The sequence below is a fragment of the Jaculus jaculus genome, chromosome 5 (genome assembly GCF_020740685.1).
Source record: "Jaculus jaculus isolate mJacJac1 chromosome 5, mJacJac1.mat.Y.cur, whole genome shotgun sequence".
NCBI lineage: Eukaryota > Metazoa > Chordata > Mammalia > Rodentia > Dipodidae > Jaculus > Jaculus jaculus.
The window spans coordinates 64,392,305-64,413,873 of NC_059106.1; the positions used below are offsets into that span (position 1 = coordinate 64,392,305).

The following is a 21,569-nucleotide window of genomic DNA, read 5'->3' on the forward strand; positions in this document are numbered from 1 at the left end:
AGAATAGGCACGCCAGGGCCTCCAGCCACTGCAAACAAATTCCAGATGCATGCGCTCCTTTGTGCATCTGGCTTACGTGGGTCCTGGAGAATCAAGCCGGGGTCCTTAGGCTTCGCAGGCAAATGCCTTAGTCACTAAGCTACTTCCCCAGCCCCAAACCTGTACTCTTTTTTAAAAATTATTTATTTATTTGAGAGTGACAGACAGAGAGAAAAAGAGGCAGATAGATAGATAGAGAATGGGCACGCCAGGTCCAGGGCCTCTAGCCATTGCAAAGGAATTCTAGACGCATGCGCCCTTGTGCCTCTGGCTAATGTGGGTCCTGGGGAATCGAGCCTCGAACCGGGGTCCTTAGGCCTGACAGGCAAGCGCTTAGCCACTCTCCAGCCCAAGCCTGTACTCTTAATCATGACTTCCTTTCATATTTTCCAGTGTGTATGTATTGAGGGCTAAGAAGACAGGTAATAGGAAACATGATTAAATAAAGCAAGTTTGGGGTTAGCATATTTCCTCCATGTATAAAGCACTTGCCTCACAAGCATGAAAACTTGAGCTCACTACTTCGAAACTAAAAAATAAACTAAAAAAATAAAAATAAATTTAAAACACACACCTGAGGGCTGGAGGAATGGTTTAGTGGTTAAGGCGCTTGCCTGCAAAGCCAAAGAGCCCAGGTTTGATTCCCCAGGACCCATGTAAGCCAGATGCTCAAGTGGCACATGTGTCTGGAGTTTGTTTGCAGAGGCTGGAGGCCCTGGTGCACCCATTCTCTCTCTCTCCCCTTTTTCTCTCTCTCAAATAAATAAAAATAAAACAGAACAAGAAAAAACACATGCCTCAGCTTGACCCCTAGCACACGTAAAATGCTGGCAGTGGCATGCACCTGTAATCCCAGTGCTGGGGATGCAGAGGCAGGAGAATCTCTACGATTCACAGCCCAGCTAGGCTCACTGAATTGGTGAGCTCCAGGCCAATGAAAGACCCTGTCTCAAAAAGAGGCAGAAATACAGGGCGTGGTGGCGCACACCTTTAATCCCAGCACTCAGGAGGCAGAGGTAGGAGGATCGCCGTTAGTTCAAGGCCACCCTGAGACTACATAGTTAATTCCAGGTCATCCTAGGCCAGAGTGAGACCCTACCTCAGCCCCCCCCCAAAAAAAAGAAAGAGGCAGACAGAGTTCCTAAGGATCACACCTGCAGTTGTCCTCTGGCCTCCACATGTATACACATACATACAGACACTTACATACACATGTGCCCCCACACATATGAATACATGGAACACACACACACAAACAGCAATAAAGCGAGTTTGGATGACATTGCTGTGTAGAATATAGGATAGGATGTGAGCGGAAAGGACAGGAGTCACCATAGCAGGGTTCAAGGCCTATTGGGAGTCCTGTCTGAGACTAAAGAAGGACTTCCTGAGCAGAGATCCAGGGCATAAGTGGGTCATGTGCAAACACCCTGGGATGGCAGATGCTTTGGCAGAGGAGGCCCTGATATCTGGGTGTCTGGAGTGTGATGGTAGGTTGGGTGAAGGTGAGGGTGGAATAAACCAGAGATGCTGCCAGCTGGGTGTGGTTTGTAGAAGAGAGGAAGCCTGGTGACCCGAAAGCCTGAAGAGAATGAAGAGGTTAGGGCTCCACTTTCTAAAATTTTATTTATTTAAGAGAGAGAGACAGAGAGGCAGATAAAGAGAGAATGGACCCACCAGGGCCTCTAGCTACTGCCAATGAACTATAGATGCATGTGTTATGTTGGGCATCTGGCTTTCATGGATACTGGGGAATTGAACCTGGGTCCTTGGGTTGCCTGCTTTGTAGGCAAGCACCTTAACCACTAAGCCATCTCTCCAGCCCCCAAGGGCTTCACTTTTGAGGCATGAGAGGTGGTGGATGACTGGATAATCTGTGGAAGAGGTGGAGTGGGTATCCGTGGGTCGGGCAGCACTCTTAGCTGTGTGTGGCTTTTTCCAGGATGCCCAGCCCAACTCGGGTCTGCTGCAGGCGTCTGTTATCACTCTCTACACCATGTTTGTCACCTGGTTGGCCCTGTCCAATGTCCCTGGTGAGTATGGCACAGTCTTGAGGAGACCTAGCCTCAGCCTCGGGCCAGCAGCAGCTTGCTAAGAGGCTGAGAAAAGGACTTCTAGAGGTTCAGTCCTCCAGGAGGCAGTTAGGGCCCCGTCCGTTCCTAGAGCTGTCTGTCATCATGTCTGCCATATACTGTTCGCTGTGGGACCGTGGAGGGTTGGTCGTGTACCTATCTGTCTGTTCTCTTGGGGTTACCTGACTCCCTGGACGCAGCCGGCATTGGCTGAGCGTGGCTCTGCTCTATCCCCAGACCAGAAGTGCAACCCTCACCTGCCCACCAGCAATGCAACAGACCAGGCCAGCCTGGAGGACTACCGGACCCTGTGGTGGGATGCCCCAAGCATTGTGGGCCTCGTCATCTTCATCTTGTGCTCACTCTTCATCAGGTACAAGGACTCTGCACAGGACCCCGCACGACCCCTTCCAGCTTACGGGCTGCCGTCCATCCGGTGCAGACAGATGCAGTTCAGGGAAGGGGCTTGTCCTGGGGCTAGCAGCAGGCCCAGGGAGTGGCTGTGTGGCTTTGGACAAGTGACTTACCTTCCTGAGCCTGTTTGCCCCTCACCGAGAGGAGGGTGGTGGCAGTGACTATGCCCCCTAACCTTCCCTGAGAAGCCGAAAATTGTACAGTGACTTTAAAGGAGGCATCTCGGCTAGCGCTCATCCGTCAGCGTGGGCCCTGGAACCAGACTGTTGCCTTAGCTGTGTGAGCTTGAGCGAGTCATTCAACCTTCCCGTGTCTGTTTCCTTATCTGTACAATGGGGATGAAAGTGGTGCATGAACCTTACTGCAAGGGTGGATGATGTTAGCATGTAGAACTTGGCAAACAGTAGGCGGCTAATTAATGATAATGTTGCAGCTGCCTGAAATACCTGAGGGACAGTACTGGAACTCTTGTACAAGTAGTGGACATGAGGGGCAGTTCTGTGAGAGTCCCTGGATCACAATAATGATTCAGTGTCATTACTATTCCAAGTCACGTGTTGCGCCCTGGAGGCCCAGCCTTGGATCTGGGTGCTTTTCTGAGTCTGCCCTGGGGCCGGGGGTGGGGTGGGGGCCAAGGTGGTGGTCTCAGGCCTCCTCTGTCTCCCGCTGCTTCCTTCACTAGCAATACCTGTGTACAGGTATCTGGCCAAGAAAGGTGTTTTCTTTTTGGGGGTGTGTGTGGGGGGGGCTGAGGTTAAGGTTTTGGTCTAGCCAAGGCTGACCTGGAATTCATTATGTAATCTCAGGCTGGCCTCAGACTCACAGCAATCCTATTACCTCTGCTTCCCAAGTGCTGGGATTAAAGGCATGTGCCACCATCCCCGGCTCCAGAAAGTTTTTAGGATATTTGACAATTGTAGGGTTTTTTGGGGGCTTTTTCAAGGTAGGCTCTCACTCTAACCCAGGCTGACCCTGAATTCACTCTGTAGCCCCAGGCTGGCTTGAAACTCACATCGATCCTCCTATGACAGCCTCCTCTGACAATTGATTTTATTTTGACCTGTTTCAAAACATTTCTCCAAGTCATGCCTGTAAAGTTCACAAATATCTCTCACTTCATCACATTTGATCCCTTTCAGACGAGAAAGACCCGAATGACCTCTGATGTATAATGGGGAGACTGAGATTCAGAGGTGCTATAGGAGCCCAGTTCCAATTCACAGTTCAGTGGGGTGTGGCTGGCACAGAGCTCTTCTCCTCCCACTCTCACTGGTTTTTTCCATAATGTTTATTTTTATTTAGTTTTTAAAATAATGTCCCATGTATCCCAGGTTGGCCTGAAACTTGTTCAGGGAGGTACTATTTTGCATGAGGACACATAGGGAATTGGAATAGGGTTGAGAGTCAAAATAGTTTGTTGACAGCCTGAGACTACATGGTGAATTCTACGGCAGCCTGGGTAGAATGAGAAATCCCCACAGTCACCCCCCCAAAAAAAATGTTTGTCGACTCTTGTGCCCAGACAATACCAATACCACCAGGCCGCTGGCCTTTGAGGCTCTGAGACCATCTATGTCCCATATTGTGACCAATGCCAAGGCTTATGGGGTTGCGTACTGTCTGTACACCTTGGCAGCTGTGGTCCTGACTGCCCACCTTGCTGTCCCGCAGCCTGCGCTCCTCAGACCACCGGCAGGTGAACAGCCTGATGCAGACGGAGGAGTGCCCGGTTGCACTGGAGCCCACCCAGCAGCAGCAGGTGGCTGTCTCTGAGGGCAGAGCCTATGACAACGAGCAGGATGGTGTCACCTACAGTTACTCCTTCTTCCATTTCTGCCTGGTGTTGGCTTCTTTGCACATCATGATGACACTCACCAACTGGTACAGGTATGGAGTGGGCACCCTGTTGGGCAGGGATGGACTTGGGTCCCTGGGGTGAACTTGCCTTGCATTTCTCCTCTCATCAGCCTTCCTGGGTGTCCAGTGTCTTCTACTCAAGGCCTGGGGACCTGGGAACCTGTCTTGGACCCCCATAGAGCCTACCCCTGCCCTGCCTTAGTTTCTCTGCTGTGCCTTCATCAGCTCAGCTTCTGGCATCTTCACTAAGGGATGAAAAGAAGGCAGACTGATTGAGAGGGGGAAGAGGGTATGATGGAGAGTGGAGTTTCAATGGGAAAAGTGAGGGGAGGGAGGGAATTACCATAGGTTATTGTCTATAATTATGGAAGTTGTCAATAAAAAAATAAATCAAGAACCAAGCGTTATGGCACACACCTTTGATCCCAGCACTTGGTAGGCAGAGGTAGGAGGATCACCATGAGTTCGAGGCCACCCTGAGAATACAGATGAATTCCAGGCCAGCCTGGGCTAGAATGAGACCCTACCTCAAAAAAAATAAAAAGAAAAAAATAAAAAGAAAAGGCAAACAGGAAGTAGGGCTTGACCTGTGTGAGAGTGGCTGGGTTTGTGAATCAGGGCTGAGTCATGAGGACAGGTGTGTGGTTCATGGTCGGTGAGTCAGGATTAGGGTGTGGCAGTCAGAATGGAAGTTATAGGGTCAATAATAAGCCAAGAGGTTCAGGGTTAGAGTTGAAATCACATACAGTGATGTCTTGTGAGGAGTATTGGATAGTAATAAATAATGCAGCACCTACACGCAACAGGGTTGGGTCCTTTGGCTAAAATTGGGTGTCGGAGGCCATCAAGCCAGTACAAAAGACTAAAGAGCTAAGATTAGGGTAATAAGGTCAGAGGCCAAGGCTAGGCTCTATGGGACCAAGGATCAAAGTCAAAGTTAGAACAGAACTCAGGGCAGGACCTCCAAAGTCCCAAGGTCAAGGTTGCCAGAAGTGAGGTCAAAGACCAGGATGACAAAGTTTTTGAGCCAAGATCTCACTGTGAAACCCAGGCAGGCCTTGTGTAGCAGCTACCTTAACGTCAATGGAACAAAACACCTGCCTAAAAACAGCCCAGTGGGAGGAAGTAGTTTATGTTGGCTTATAGTCTTTTTTTTATATTAATAACTTCCATGATTATAAACAATATCCCATGGTAATGCTCTCCCTCCCCCCACTTTCCCCTTTGAAATTCCATTCTCCATCATATCCCCTCCTCCTCTTAATTAGTCTCTCTTTTATTTTGATGTCATGATCTTTTCCTCCTATTAGGATGGTCTTGTGTAGGTAGTGGCAGGCACTGTGAGGTCTTGGATATCCAGGCCATTTTGTGTCTGGAGGATCACATTGTAAGGAGTCCTACCCTTCCTTTGGCTCATACATTCTTTCTGCAATGAACCCTGAGCCTTGGAAGGTGTGATAGAGATATTTCAGTGATGAGCACTCCTCTGTCACTTCTTTCCAGCACCATGATGCCTTCTGAGTCATCCCAAGGTCAATGCCCTCTGAAAAGAGAAGGTTCTCAACCAAAAGTGAGAGTAGCATTAATATATAGGTATGAACATTAAGAGGAGTGCTTACTGGGCAGTTCGATGAGCATAGTGTATACATTTATAGCAGATAAAACCAGATAGCAGCAGACGTTATACCCCTAGGGCTTACAACTACCCCTGTTTTAGGTTTTCAGTATCAGGGATGTGTTCCTTCCCATGGAGCGGGCCTCCAGTCCAATTAGAGGGCAGTTAGTTTCCACCATGACAGACGTGCCACTTTTGCACCCATTGGCTCATTTGGCCTGGCTAGCAAAATATAAGGCTTGCAGTGTCTACTGTTGAGTATCTTCACTGGTAATTTCTCTCTCCCATTGAACTGCATGCAGAATGGCTTCTTCCAGCTTTCTGTCAGCTGGTCTACATGGAGGAGGTTATCAGCTCAGTTCCAGCAGGATTTCTCAGTGGCCTTGCAGCCTGAGTATGTGGAGTCTTCAGCAATAGGGTCTTACCATCTATTCCTGGTGGTAAACCAAGGGCCTCGACAATGGCCTGTAATGTTTTGAAGGCATCAGGGACCTCCCTGGCCAACAACTCACTGGAAGGTATCCCATCCCTGGCACTGAAAATTTTCTAGTAACAATCTATGGCTCCTGAGTGTTCCATTGTCCGAAAAAATAGATTTCCATATGATTTATTTATATTCTCTTAGATTTTGATTAGCCCTCCCTCCACCTTTCCTTTACTCAATCTCCTCCCCTGACCTCACTTGGGCCTTTTCACCCCCATTAATCTGTTCTTCTACTTACACATATACAATACCATCTTATTAAGTACCCCCTCCCTTGGCTTATAGTCTTAAAGGGAAGCTTCCTGATGGCAGAGAAAGGTCGGGAGAGCAGAGGCTGGACATCACCTCTGCCACAGCAGTGGGCAGAAAGAAGCAAGAGAGTGAACAGAACTCTGGCAAGGGGGAGGCTGGACCGTTATACCCCGAGGTCTGCCCTAGCAACAAACTTCCTGCAGTAAGGCTCCCTCTCCCAGACTGCCAACAGCTGGGAAATGAGCATTCATATGAGTTTATAGAGAACATCTGATCCAAATCACTGCAACCCTTTAGTTTGAAATCCTCCTGCCTCCACCTCCTTAGTAGCTGGGATTACAAGCCTATGCTACCAGGCCTGACTAGCCATAGGACTATTTGGTTTTTGAGATGAGGTCTCATGTAAACTTACTATGTAGCTGAGGATGACCTTGAACTCCTGATCCTCCTGCATCTACCTCCCAAGTGCTGGGATTACAGGTGTGAACCACCATGCCTGGTTTAGGATGACAAGGTTGGGGAGTAGGAATCAGGTCGATTTCAAGGTCTAGAACTGGGGTTATGATGAGAATTGATACCAAGGTCAGATCTGTGGTTCAGGCCAAGAGGGCTATAAGGCCAAATGTCTGCAGCGTCAGAGACAGGGGTCAGAGTTACAGCATAAGAGCCAGTGTTGAGTTCAAACATCACAACTAACCATAAGGTCAAGGAACGGGACAAGAGGTCATAGGATGGGGGGCAAGGCTGGCTCACGAGCAATGTGGTATATTCCAGCCCCGGAGAAAGTGGGAAGCTTATCAGCAAGTGGACCTCCGTGTGGGTGAAGATCTGTGCCAGCTGGGCAGGACTGCTCCTGTACCTGTGGACCCTGGTAGCACCCCTGCTCCTACCCAACCGCGACTTCAGCTGAGATGACCCCACAGCCTGCCTGCCCGGTGCCTTGGGGCTCAGTGAAGGTCAACCTGCCCCTCATGTGTCCACCTACCCTGCTCCAGGACTTGGCCCTGAGTGGGGTCCTCTGTTCTCAGTGCCTTCAGGATCTAAGGAGCGTCAGGCCCAGGCCTGAACCCACCTTCCCTGTCTGCAGTCTCCTACACTCACCCTCTGGACAGAAGGGCTCCCCATTCTCAGGGTCCCTGGCAGAAGGGGCTGAAGGAGAGAGCTGATCAGAGCCCCCATTGGCAGGGAATGCCCACCCCACCAGGGTTCTGCACCCAGGCTTGTGCTGCTGACCCTGCCCCCCTCCTGGACCATGTGCCTTACTGAGTTTCTAAGACTCTGCCCAATAAACAAGCCCATGTGTGTGCCTTCCATGTCCTGGGCCCCTCACCCTCAATGTGAGGCGCTGCGTCTCCACAGAGAACTGGAGGATTGAGTTGAATGCCACACAGGCCAGCTGTGAGGAAAGGACTGATCAGGGCTTTGGGAGAAGGAAGTCAAGGGTCTTAGGAGTGGTACAGACTCTTTGCATAGGTAGTGAGGCCAGAATAGGGTGGAGGGAAGGAGGAGTCATGTTGGATGCTGAAAGGGCTGTGCTCAGGACCCCTCCTTACAGGGCCTGCCCTGGGGTCCTGTTCACCCCTGACCCATGTCCAGTCAGTACCGCTCGGCATGCTCCCCGTCTTGTCTTGCACAGTGGTTGCTGACGTGGGCTTGGGCCAGGTGCCATGGAGAGTACAGGGAAGACCAGCTGAGCCCCAGGCCGTAGCGCATCTCAAGGGAGAGCTCACCCTCTAGAGCCACCAAGTCTGTCTAGCTGGGTGTTGTGAGAATGTTTTCCTGAGGAGATGTAAGAAAACAGCTGCTTCCCCAGGTAGGGCCCAATGACAGACCAAAGTGAGAGTCCACCAGAGCCCACCCGGCTGAATCATCGAGTTTAATGCACTTACAGAGAGCATGGGTGACCCCAAGCAGCTGCGTCACTGAAAGTCTCACCCCGGCATGGACACCGACTTCCCCTCCCACCACCACACATCCCCGCACACCCTCTACTAGCCTTCCCAAGACCAGGAGGACATGCGCAGCGTGGAAAGGATTACACACAGCTGGCTGGGAGGAGCGAGTGGTTGAATCTCGCGTGACAGCCTAATGACCCTCCATCCCCAGTCATGAGAGTCTCTTGCAGGAGGTCACAGGCGCTCTGATGACATGAGCAATGGCTGCTATGCTCAGAGGCCAGCGCTCTACACTTGGCCGCACTATGGAGTGTGTGGAGCTCCTGGCCCTGGCGGGTCCTTCCTCTCTAGGTCTTTGTTCCTCAGTCGTCAAAGGGAGCCAGTGCTGTCTGCTGCTCCCAGGCCTTTGTGAGGGTGTACGAGGCATCCCGTGAGATATAGTGCACCAGGAGCCGCTCAGTAAATGTCACTCACGACTGCAAGGACACAGTGGTGCGAGGGTCACAGATAAGCTTCTGTTTGGGGCCCAGAATTGTCCTGTCATCTGCCATCCATCCTGCCCGCTTGTGGGTGTGGCCAGTGGGTATTGCTGGGATACAGCCACTTCCTGCTGCGTCAGAGTTATTGGGAGAAAGGGACAGAAGCAGTACATGGTGGGGTTGAGGGACAAATCACATGCCCTGGGATACTGAGCGTGAGTAGACAGAGAAGCGAGAAGGTAGACAGGTGGGATCTCACAGCCATCAAGGACACCAGACATCCTGCAGGCAGAGGGGAGCCAAGGGAGCTTTGAGCTAAAGTGAATTACTGAAGATGTGAGCTCGTCTTGAGGAGCCCTTAGTAGTCTAGAGCTGAGTGGTGACATGGGCAGAATGTACTTTTACTTTTTAAAAAAATATCTGTATTTATTTGCAAGCAGAGAGACAGAAGAGATACACACAGAGAGAATGGGCACACCAGTGTCTTAAGCCACTGCAAATGAACTCCAGATACATGCACCACTCTGTACATCTGGCTTTAAGTAGGTACTGGGGAATCAAGCTTAGGTTGTTAGGCTTTGCAGGCAAGGGCCTTAGCTGAGCCATCTCTTCACCCCAAGATTGTACTTTTTAAAAATTTATTTATTATTTGAGAGACAGAGAGAGGCAGATAGAGAATGGGTGCACCAGGGCTTCCAGTCATTGCAAACGAACTCCAGACATATGTGCCACCTTGTGCATCTGGCTTATGTAGTTCCTGGGGAATTAAACGTAGGTCCTTAGGACTTGCGGGCAAGCATCTTAACCACTAAGCCATTTCTCCAGTCCCCAGATTCTACTTTTAAAACTTTTTTTTAAAATTTTTATTTATTTATTTGAGAGCGACAGACACAGAGAGAAAGACAGATAGAGAGAGAGAATGGGCACGCCAGGGCTTCCAGCCTCTGCAAACGAACTCCAGACACATGCGCCCCCTTGTGCATCTGGCTAACGTGGGACCTGGGGAACCGAGCCTCGAACCGGGGTCCTTAGGCTTCACAGGCAAGCGCTTAACCGCTAAGCCATCTCTCCAGCCCCAGATTCTACTTTTAAAAGACTTCCAGGAACTGGGGACATTATGCAGTGGTTAAAGACAGCATTTGCAAAGACTGTGGCCTGGGTTCACTCCCCTAGCACCCATGTAAAGCCATATGCAAAAACTGTTGCAAGTAAGCTGGGTGTGGTGGTGTACACCTTTAATTCCAGCACTGGAGAGGCAGAGGTAGGAGGATGACATGAGTTCGAGGCCACCCAGAGACTACATAGTGAATTCCAGGTCAGCCTGGGCTACAGCAAGACCCTAACCTGAAAACTCAAAACAAAACAGGTGCCAGTGTCTGGTAAGATGCCTTGGTATGCCCATACAGACATGCACAAAAATAAAATTTAAAAATATTAAACTAAAGATTTCCATAGGTATGGGGAGCAGGTAGCAGCTGAGGGCAGGAGCCAAGGCCCAGGAAGAGTGGTGAGGAGCTGAGGAAGATCTTCCAGTGGGGAGGGACTCTAAATGTTCTTGGTCCCTGTGCCTCTCCATAGGACAGCCTGAGCACCTTCCAGCACAAGTCATTCTCTGCTCGTTTTACTTTAGGGGAAACTCCTGGAGTACTGATGGAATTAGGCCTGGCTTGTTGAGAGTGGAGGAGGGTAGGAGGTACTGGACAGACCAAAGAGCCCGACAGGGGAGTTCATAGCACCTGAGAAGTTGCATGATTTCCTTAGGGAGAAGGGCTTTTTCCCCCATCTCCACAGCCCTGTTCTTCCTCCACCAGGAAGCTGTGACACTCATGAGTCTGGTGGCCATGGTGGGGGAGGTGAGGCTGACACCTCTCTCCCTGGGCGGGAAGCCCACTGAGCTGTCTGCTGGGTGTCCTCCCATCTCCTGGTGTGTAGCATCCTGGCTTCTACCTGCCCTCTTCCCTGTGTTTCCTCCATTCTCCCCATCACTCACACCCTCTCTTCCTTCCTTCTTTCCTTCCTTCCTTCCTTCCTTTATTTATTTTAGGTAGGGTCTCACTCTAGCTCAGGCTGACCTGGAATTCACTATGTAGTCTCAGGGTGGCCTCGAACTCACAGTGATCCTCCTACCTCTGCCTCCCGAGTGCTGGAATTAAAAGTGTGCACCAGGGGCTAGAGGGATGGCTTAGCATTAAGGCCTTTGCCTGCAAAGTCAAAGGACCTAGGTTCAATTCCCCAGGACCCACATTAGCCAGATGCACAAGAGGCACATGTGTCTGGAGTTCATATACAGTGGCTGGAGGCCCTGGATCACCCATTCTCTCTCTCTCTCTCTCTTTCTCTTTCTTTCTCTGTCAAATAAATAAGTAATAAAATATAAAAGAAAAAGAAAAAGAAAGTGTGCACCATCATGCCTGTCGACGTTTGTGAACTCTGATGTTCTTGATCCAAAGGTGTTCCACAAGGCAGTCTGTTGTGGCCTAATAGCTAAGATGACAGACAGCAAATCCCCAATGACATGGGTGATGACTCTGGAGAGGTGACATGGTACATCCATGTCTGTTGAACTGATCAGAACCTGCATTATTGACCAGCACTTTCATTGTATGGAAGTGACCCTTGTCACCATCTCATTCAGCATGATGCCTACGCTCCACATGTCAGCCACACACATACCTATGTCTTTGCTTTAGGAGCTCCAGGGTGCAAAACTCAAAGGTGCCTCAGATTTCTTGAGTTTCTTTTCCTTGGTCACTTTTTTTTTAAATTTATTTATTTATTTATTTGAGAGCGACAGACACAGAGAGAAAGACAGATAGAGGGAGAGAGAGAATGGGCGCGCCAGGGCTTCCAGCCTCTGCAAACGAACTCCAGATGCGTGCGCCCCCTTGTGCATCTGGCTAACGTGGGACCTGGGGAACCGAGCCTTGAACCAGGGCCCTTAGGCTTCACAGGCAAGCGCTCAACCGCTAAGCCATCTCTCCAGCCCTTCCTTGGTCACTTTTATAGCCAGGCCAAAGCCACTTCATTTGAAACACCCTTCCCCACTTACCAGGAGAGTTTCTGGTTTGATGCCTCGTAGGCAGAGATTTTGCTGTTGCCGTAGTCTACTGCCCGAGTACTTGTCGATACGTCCTGGGCCTGCTCCTTCTTCAGCCCACCCAATACTACTCAGTTCTCCACCAGCACTGTGTCCCATCCTAATGAGTATGTGTTTGGATGATAAGACGTTTGAATAATGTTTGGATGATGGTGTACTATTTCCATAGCTTCAACCTCGTGAACGATGGAGGCACCTTTGATCAGGTGCATTTGCAGATCTTAATGGTTACCCGTGGCTTGGTCAGATGGTGATAAGCCAACCTGACCTCAGCAGAGGAGCCTTGGCTGAGGTTTCACATGATGCCATAGTGCTCTGTGAGCGCCTCATCACATGTGCCGATCTCAAAACACTGTTCCGTCCTCCCGGCTACAGGGAGTCCAACTCAGTTGGGAACTCATGATGCAAGATAAAAAAAAAAAATTAAAGCAGGTCTAGGAGGGAAGATTCTAGCTATAAATTCCTACACCAATAATCAGATATCTCTGACAGCCTCAGGATGCACCCAAGGACACAGCAAAACAAGGATAAACCAAACCCTGAAGCAGCAGATGGAGAAACAGAAACAAGATCAGACCTGAAATTAATGAAATGCAATCTCTAACAGAATACAAAGGATCCAGGAAAGAGTGGGTTATTTGAAAGATAAACAAAATTGACAACTTCTTATCACTAACCAAGAGAGAAAAGACACACATTAATCACACTAAAGACACAAGAAGGCGATATTCTAACAGATGCCACTAAAATCCAGAGAATCACTAGGGAATATTTTGAAAATGTTTATTCCTGTAAATTAATATATCTGGTATAGGGGTGGAGAGATAGCTTAAAAGGCATTTGTCTGTGAAGCCAAGGGAACCAGGTTCAATTCCCCAGGACCCAAGTAAGCCAGATGCACAAGGGGATGCATGCATCTGGAGTTTGTTTTCAGTGGCTGAAGGCCCTGGTGTGCCCATTATCTCTCTCTCTTGCTCTCTCTATCTGCCTCTTTGTATCTCTCCCTCAACTAAATAAAATAAAATTTAAAAAATTTGGAATAAACGAATCCATTTCTAGACACATATGACCAATACCAAAATTGAACAGAGAAGACATATTAACACCTCACTAAATCAATACTAAAAAAGCACTCTGAAACATTAACAAAAAATATCTTTCAATTAAGAAAAGTCAAAGACTTTCAGTTTCTAAGGGATTCCACTAGACCTTTGTAGAAGAAAGAAGATAATGTTCTGTAAGCTACTCCATAAAGGAGGAGGGAAGGAACATTTCCTAACTCATTCTACAAAGCTCATATTACCCTGATGCCAAAATGATATCAAAGGCCAGATTGGGTGGCACACTCCTTTAATCCCAGCACTCAGAGGTAGAGGTAGGAGGATTGCTGTGAGTTTGAGGCCATCCTAAGAGTACATAGTGAATTCCAGGTCAGTCTGGGCAAGAGAGAGGTCAAAACAACAACAACAAGATATTAAAACACAAAAACAGGGTAAAACAACAAAAGATATTAAAACACAAAAGCGGGGCTGAAGAGATGGTTTAGCCATTAAGATACTTGCCTGCAAAGCCAAAGGACCTTGGTTCAATTCCCCAGGACTCACATAAGCCAGATGTACAAGGTGGCACATGCATCTGGAGTTTGTTTGCAGTGGCTGGATGCCCTGGTGCCCATTCTCTCTGTCTGTCTGTCTCTCTCTCTCCCAAATAAATAAATAAAATATTTTTTAAAAACACGACAAGCCAGTGTCCTTGATGAGAGTCTTTGTACTAACCACCACATTCTCAACCCATTCAAAGGCCCTACTTGATGACCTGGTAGATGCATACTGCAGGACAAGGGTAACTGCACATCGCATCATCTAAGCAGAAGCAAGGCAAGAGTCACACACCTCCAGCAGGAAGAAAGAAATTTGTCATTTTCAAGAAACAGATGGAACTAGAGATGGTGTTGCGTGTAACAACCCAATCCTATGGAAAGAAACATGGCATGCTTTGTCCCACAAGCAGCGGGGGTGCACAGGCGGCAGAACTAAATGTAAATAGGGACTCTGAGGTATGTGGAAGGGGTGGGGAGGAGTGTGAGAGATCTCATGAACGTGATCCAAGTTCATTATATACATGGATGGAAATGTCATGAGGAAATCCTTATATAGACCAGTTAATATTTACTAACAACAAGTTAAAGAAATAAACCATCCTGTAACTGAAACCATCAAACTGGGAAAGAAATTCATGATGCCAGTAGATCACTGATGTCCAAGAATGCCTTTCCCAATCGAAGTGCCTCCGCTTAACTGACAACCTACCTTTAGGAGGTATAAGGCCACAACTCAGCCTCTGCCCGCAGTTTCTATGGACTGTGCTCTCATTCCTAACAAAGGCTTTTGCTGGAGGAGGAAAAACGTGCGGTAGAGGGGGATATGGAGTATGTACTCAGCCAATCTGTGCTCCTCGGTAACAGCCAGTTGTGGAAGACAGAAGCAAACAAAAGAAAGGTAGCTTTGGAGTTCCTGGTGGCCCTCATGGTCTCTCTGCTTGGAAGGTGGAGATAGAGACCAAGCAGAAGATATGGAGTAGACACTTAAAGGTGACAGGCGAGATGGACAGGCGCCCAGGCATGAGCACTTGCGTGGTTCCTTGGCCCCATTGTAGGCTGCATGGGGTAGATAGAGAGCTGTCATTCACCAGGGCTGTGCTGGTCTCAGAGACAGAGGTCAGTCAGCAGCAGGGGCGCCGAGCTCCCTGTCCCATGATTCTTAGACTTGCAGTCGGAAGGCAGTCAGGGAAGGAGGGGGTGCAAAGGGCACAAAGAAGGGGGTGTGGGCAGCAGGGAGGACCCTTGACCAAACCGACGCAGATAAGCCCTGACTGCCTATCTATCCCATCACCGTTAGAGAATCATTGTCAGTCCCATTCCATATTACTGCATTTGCCTCTAACTGCAGCCCAGTCAACTCCAATCCACACTGCCCTCAGCACCATGGCTCTGGTCTCACCTTGGACATTATCCTTAGGTTAAAGTCACTGTCACTTTGGGGCTTTCAAGCCATGTGACCCATTCACCTGGAGTCTGCAGTGGCAGGAAGTCCTAGCAGGCCCCCCAAGTAAATGAATATAGTTTTAAAAATATGTAAACTTAAACATTATATATCTAATAGATATAATCTTATTTGCAAGCAGTGAGGAGGCGAGGGAGTGAGAATGGCCTGCCAGGGCCTCTTGCAGTTGCAAATGGAATACAGACATATCTGTCACTCGTGCATCTGGCTTTATGTGGGTACTGGGGAGCTGAACCCAGGCCTGGCAAGCAAGTGCCTTTAACCACTGAGCTATCTCCCAGCCCTGGAGTTTTAATTTTAAATCCACATGGGAGACACCAAATTTTCAGGGTCTCTCTTGACAGTTCCTCAAGCATCTGCTTTGTCCCCAATTCTCTAAGCTCCACCCCACCTGCCCTAATCCTCTTCCACCGTTGGAGCACCTAAGGGAAGACCCATAACCTCTGTATGGCTCTGTGTGCACCTACTCAAACAACGGGGTTTCAATGGTGGGCGCACGTTACAGAAATGGCCACAAACCACTCCCTTTGCTGGGGCATTTTCTTCTCACTGTTGTTTCCTGTCCTTCCAGGCCAATTCTGCGTCCCCTAGTCCACGCGGTGAGACCCTCTAGAGGAGGAAGGTGTGCAGAAAGGAAGGTCTCCGTTCTGGAAAACCGCTGGGGACCGGGACAATTGAGAAGATGAGCAGAGGTGGCGCCCCAGGAGCGCCCCGAGCTTGCGGGCGGAAGGTCTCCAGCCAACCGCGGGGTCCGCAGGCCCACGGCGGAGCCTGGCAGGAGCACGCACCACGCCGCCCGGAGCCCGCGGGGAGGGCCTGGAGGCGGGACGAGCTGCGGCGCCCGCGGCCCGGCTGCCGCCCGCACAGGGACCACCCCACCCTCGCGCAGGCTGGCACCCGCCTCTCCAGACCCGGCCACCGACGCGAGGCTGCCGGTCTCCGCGCCAGTCCCCATCGGGACTCGGGGTCCCGCCCGGGCGGAAGGGCGCGCCCGCGGGAGCGCAGGAGTCCGCTTCCCCCTCGCGGCCTCCGAGCGGAGCCCTGCGCGGCGGGGCACCGGGCGGGAGCCGGGACACCGGGTCACAGCTCTCCCGGCAGCCGCCTCCCACCGGAGGGTCGCGGCCCGCGCTCGCCGACGCCTGGCCGGGCGGGGTGGGCGGCTCGGCCCCGCCCCCGCGCTCCCATTGGCCGATCCGGGGAGGGGCGGGGCCGAGGGCCGCGCAGACGGCCGACCGCAGACGGCGGGAGTCCTCGGGAGACTCGCGCGCCCGACGTCCCGGGTCCCCACGGAGCTCGCCGGTCGCGCTGCCCGCGGCGCGGTTCTCGTCCTCGGCGGGCGCGGCGACGACCGGCCGCTTAGCCCGTCGTCCCCAGTCCCTGCAGGGCCCCTGGCCCGCGGCGGTGCCGGCCGCGGTCACCCGTCCCGAGCCCCGACAGGTGCCCCGCGGGGGTCGCTGTGGGGACCCCGCCGCACCCGCGGCTCACACCGCCGCGTCCCGCCGCTCGCCGTCGGGGCGTCGCCCGCCCGGGGCCCCGGCCGGCTGCGGAGCGGACGCGGATTCGCGCCCGCTGAGCGCCCGCGATGCCCGCGCGCCCCGGGCCCCTGTGGCTCCTGGGCCTGGCTCTGTGCGCGCTGGGCGGCGGCCCGGGCCCGCGCCCCCCGCACGGCTGTCCCCAGCGCCGCCTGGCCGCGCGCGAGCGCCGCGACATGCAGCGCGAGATCCTGGCGGTGCTCGGGCTGCCCGGGAGGCCCCGGCCCCGCGCGCCGCCCGCCGCCGCCCGGCTGTCCGCGTCCGCGCCGCTCTTCATGCTGGACCTCTACCACGCCATGGCCGGCGACATCAACGAGGAAGGCTTTCCTGGGTGTAGAGCCTAGAGCTGTGTGCATGCTCAGCCAGTGCTCTACCATGGACCTTTGTCCCCCAGCTCTGAATATTCATAGACATCTTTCTGTTGACATCTTAAACCTAGGTTTTAATCCCGTGTGCCACTTTGGAGCTGTGAGATGTTGTATAGGTTGCATAAACTCCTGGTCTTCAGTTTCCATACCTTGAAGACAAATTAAGTACAGGTGGCCTACCAGGCTTGCAGACGACAAAACAAGCATGCACTGTGGTCAGCTGGATGCTAGACACAAGCTTGAAATTTCACAAATGGGAGCTGGTCTATTATGTCTGCATTCTGTGTTTTTGTTCATTTTGTGCATTCTCCATATAATTTACTCTCTGGAATTTAAGCTTGTAAAAAATGTTTTTCTTTTTTGAGGTAGGGTCTCGCTCTGGCCCAGGCTGACCTGGAATTCACTACGTAGTCTCAGGGTGGCCTCCAACTCCCAGAAACCCTCCTACCTCTGCCTCCTGAGTGCTGGGATTAAAGGCGTGCATCACCCCTACCTCGAAAAACAAAAACAAACAAGCAAACAAAAAGTAAATAAATAAAAGGAAGGTGGCCCAGCGTTTTAACACACCTGACTTGTCCCAGCCTGAGTCTAGATTCATGTTGTATGATATCTCTTAGCGTCCTGGGCTTTCTCAGCCTGTCTGATTGAGGACCACTGTTAGCCTCAAAACTGAACAACATGGAAATTGACCAAATCATATTCATGTCACCCCATGCAGTGCTGACGTCCCCTGTCTGCAGGTGCTCAGGACAGACTGTCAAAGAGGACTGGCAGAGTGCAGCAGGAGACAGGTGTGGCAGGTAGGACAGTCTGTCCCCCTTTTCTGTGGTGCCAACTGTGGACATGATGGCATCTCCCAGCACTCTCCCCACTCTTGAGTCCCATAAGGCCCTGCTTGGAGGATGATGTCTACAACAGGCATTCTAGGCCCCCTCTGGACAGAAAACCTCCCCAACCCAATATTGCTACCAGTTAAATTCCAGAGCCACTCACTTCACATGACTGCAAGTCTGAAAGTCCACATTATGGTACCCTGGCCTCATACATGACCTCAGCAAAGAAACCCTTCTGCACATCAGTTTTCCAACTTCTGCAGGGTTTCCCTGAAGGCCTAACCAGCTCTGACCTAAGCCATGCCCACCCTCTGACTCATGAAGGGGGTCCCTCCAGAGGTGTTACAAGCCACCTCTCCAGCCTTGGAAACAGACCCTTTTTTTTAAATTATTTATTTATTTGTTTGTTTGTTTGCTTGAGAGTGACAGGCAGAGAAATAGGCAGAGAGAGAGAGAGAGAGAGAGAGAAAGAAAGAAAGAGAATGGGCATGCCTGGGCGTCCAGCCACTGCAAATGAACTCCAGATGCATATGCCCCCTTGTGCATCTGGCTTATGAGGGTCCTGGGTAATCAAGCCTTGAACCAGGGTCCTTAGGCTTCATAGGCAAGCATTTAACCACTAATCCATCTCTCCAGCCCCGGAAACAGACCTTTTAACATTTGAAAGTGTTAGGCAGCTCAAGTGAGACCACCCTGAATCCACTGTACTGAAGGTTTTCATACAGCTGGGCAAATGTGGGATTTATTCATTTTCAGTTTCTTCCCTTAGAGCTGAGCCTGTGCCTGCCCTGGGCCCAACATTGGCTGCCACTACCAGTCTGTCTTTCTCCCTTCCCCCGGCCTCCATGAGGTTCTCTACCTGGCCTCTTAGTCTGTGTAGGTGCCCAGTGGCCAGAACACAGCCTTGCTACCAGCTCTGTATTCTAGCTCCCTGCAGGCAGGTCTAGCCTGACCCATAGCTCCACCTCACAGTGCAGCTCTGTGGGTGGCTTCCAGCCTCTTCACCTCTGCATACCAGCTCTCTTCTGCTACCCATCCAAATGCCTTTCCATCCTTCAAGGCCAATTCAGATGTCACCTCCTCCATGAAGCTTGCCCTGCGCACTTTCTGGGCACTTAACCAACTCTCCAGGTATTTGTCATCCTTTGGTGTTCCTTTCCACCTCTATCCTTCCTCCTTCCCCTTCTCTCTTAGAAGGTGCATGAGTCCTTTGTGTCCCCAAGAGGGAACATAGGTCCTCTGTCCTCTGGTTTTTGGCAGTGGGCCTGCAAAGCCAAAGGACCCTGCTTCAATTCCCCAGGATCCACGTTAGCCAGACGTATAAGGGGGCACACCCATCTGGAGTTCATTTGCAGTGGCTGGAGGCCCTGGCACATCCATTCTCTCTCTCCCTCTTTCTCTGTCAAATAAATAAATGAATAAAATATTTTTTTAAAAAGAAAAGAAAATTTATTAAGATCTAAGCTTCCACCCACCCTCCCATTCAGGCTGGAGGGCAGGCTCTGAATGTTCCCTGTCCTACTAAAATGCAAAATGCAGCCAGGATTCCCCACGACTATGTCCTTTTTCTGCCTTGGGTCAGATTTCCATCTTGTTGGAGAGATAGCTTAGTGGTTAATGTGCTTGCCCATGAAGCCTAAGGATCCATGTTCCATCTCCCTCCAGATCCCATGTAAGCCAGACACACAAAGGCGACACAAGTGAAAGGCCACACTTGCGCATTAGGTGGCACACACACACACACACACACACGACTGGAGTTTGATTTCAGTAGCTGAGGCCCTAGTGTGCCAATTTTTTCTCTCTTTCAAAAAAAATTTTTTTAAAGAAAGAAAGTAGAAAGAGCAGATGCAGCAAGAAGCTGGAGAGCTTAAATAGGGAGAGACAAGGGTTGCAGAAGTCACTCTGAGTAAGTGAGACGTGGCAAGATGTTTCGAGATTTTAAGTCTTTTATTTTAACTTCATTTATTTGTGAGGGAGAGGTGGAGGGAGAAAGAGAGGGACAGACACGCATGTGCTTTTGGCTTTATATTGGTAGTGGGGAATTGAACACAGGTGGACAAGCTTTATAAGCAAGCACTTTTACCAGCTGTAACATCATCTCCCCAGCCCTAGAGTTGTATCAAACAGCATTCAGTCAATTGGGACTTTAGTTGTTGTTGTTTTCTTGTTTGAGGCTGGCTCTCGGTCTACCCTAGGCTGCTGCTGGGTCTGTACTCACTGCAATGCTCAGGTGTTTGTTTTTTGTTTTTCGAGGTAGGGTCTTGCTCTAGCCCAGGTTGACCTGGAATTCACTATATAGTCTCAGGGTGGCCTCGAAATCACAGTGATCCTCCTCCCTCTGCCTCCCAAATGCTGGGGTTAGAAGCTAATAGCACCATGCCAGGCTGGGACTCTAGCTTTTAAAGAACTCTGGTGAGGCTGGGATGTGGTGGAACAGCACTTGACAGGCAGAGGTAGAGGATCAAGACTTCAAGGTCATCCTTGGCTACATAGTTTGAGCCAGCCTGGACTACATGAGACTTGTCTCAATTCTTCCACCCCACCTCCACTCTCGGACAAAAGAACCCTGTGAGATCTGTTTCTCAAGGAGGGGAGCCAGTGTGGGGTGGTCAGCACTCCCTGCCAGCTGTCAGTGGCATTGGTCAGACACAGCCTGGGCTCAGTGAGGGGCGACAGTCACTCCCCATCACATCACCGTGCAGTGCAGGTTTGGACTGTCCTCGGAGGCTTCCCAGGTTCCAGGCTCCCCAGGGCCAGGCCAGGCAGCAGGAATGCGCGGGAGGCAGCAGTGCAGGGCGCATCCTCCCTGCTCTGTGACGCGCAGCAGCGGCGGGGAGCGCGCTCCCGGGGTGCAGCCAGCCTGTCCCGGCCCGGGAACCCCGCGGACGATGGCGGCGCTGCGGCTCCCGGCGTGGGCGCTGTCCCGGGGAGGCACCCGCCGCTTCGCCACCAGCCCCCGCGCGCGCGTCCAGTTCTACGCAGACCCCGTGCGGGCGCTGGAGGGCGTCAAGGACGGGGCGACCGTGATGCTCGGGGGCTTCGGGCTCTGCGGGCTCCCCGAGAACCTGATCGCCGCGCTGCAGAAGACGCGCGTCAAGAACCTGAGGGTGGTCACCAGCAACGCGGGCGTGAAAGACTTTGGCCTGGGGCTCCTGCTCGCCACCAAGCAGGTCCGGCGCGTGGTCTGCTCGTACCTGGGCGAGAACCCGCTGTGCGAACAGCAGTACCTGGCTGGGGAGCTGGACCTGGAGATGACGCCGCAGGGCACCTTGGCCGAGCGCATCCGCGCGGGCGGCGCGGGCGTGCCCGCCTTCTACACGCCCACCGGCTACGGCACGCTGGTGCAGGAGGGGGGCGCCCCCATCCGCTACTCGCCCGAAGGCTTCCTGATGAAGCTGAGCCAGCCCCGAGAGGTCAGGGAGTTCCAGGGCCAGCACTACCTCCTGGAGCACGCCATCCGGGCCGACTTCGCCCTGGTCAAGGGCTGGAAGGCGGACCGCGCGGGCAACGTGATCTTCAAGGGCAGCGCGCGCAACTTCAACGTGCCCATGTGCAAGGCCGCCGACG

General features: G+C 51.6%; 2 protein-coding genes across 2 annotated transcripts in view; both read left to right on the forward strand.

Annotated features, from left to right (window-relative positions):
- Nucleotides 1-8,046, forward strand: part of Serinc2 (serine incorporator 2) — a 29,958-nt gene extending 21,912 nt beyond the window's left edge. Inside the window, exons 7-10 of the mRNA XM_045151190.1 lie at nt 1,982-2,072; nt 2,349-2,484; nt 4,197-4,412; nt 7,508-8,046. Coding sequence (XP_045007125.1) covers nt 1,982-2,072; nt 2,349-2,484; nt 4,197-4,412; nt 7,508-7,643 — 579 coding nt within the window. The 3' untranslated portion in view covers nt 7,644-8,046. The remainder of the gene's footprint in view (nt 1-1,981; nt 2,073-2,348; nt 2,485-4,196; nt 4,413-7,507) is intronic.
- Nucleotides 8,047-20,890: 12,844 nt separating this feature from the next.
- The window catches only part of Oxct2 (3-oxoacid CoA-transferase 2), a 1,684-nt gene continuing 1,005 nt past the window's right edge, over nt 20,891-21,569 (forward strand). Inside the window, exon 1 of the mRNA XM_045149130.1 lies at nt 20,891-21,562. Coding sequence (XP_045005065.1) covers nt 20,891-21,562 — 672 coding nt within the window. The remainder of the gene's footprint in view (nt 21,563-21,569) is intronic.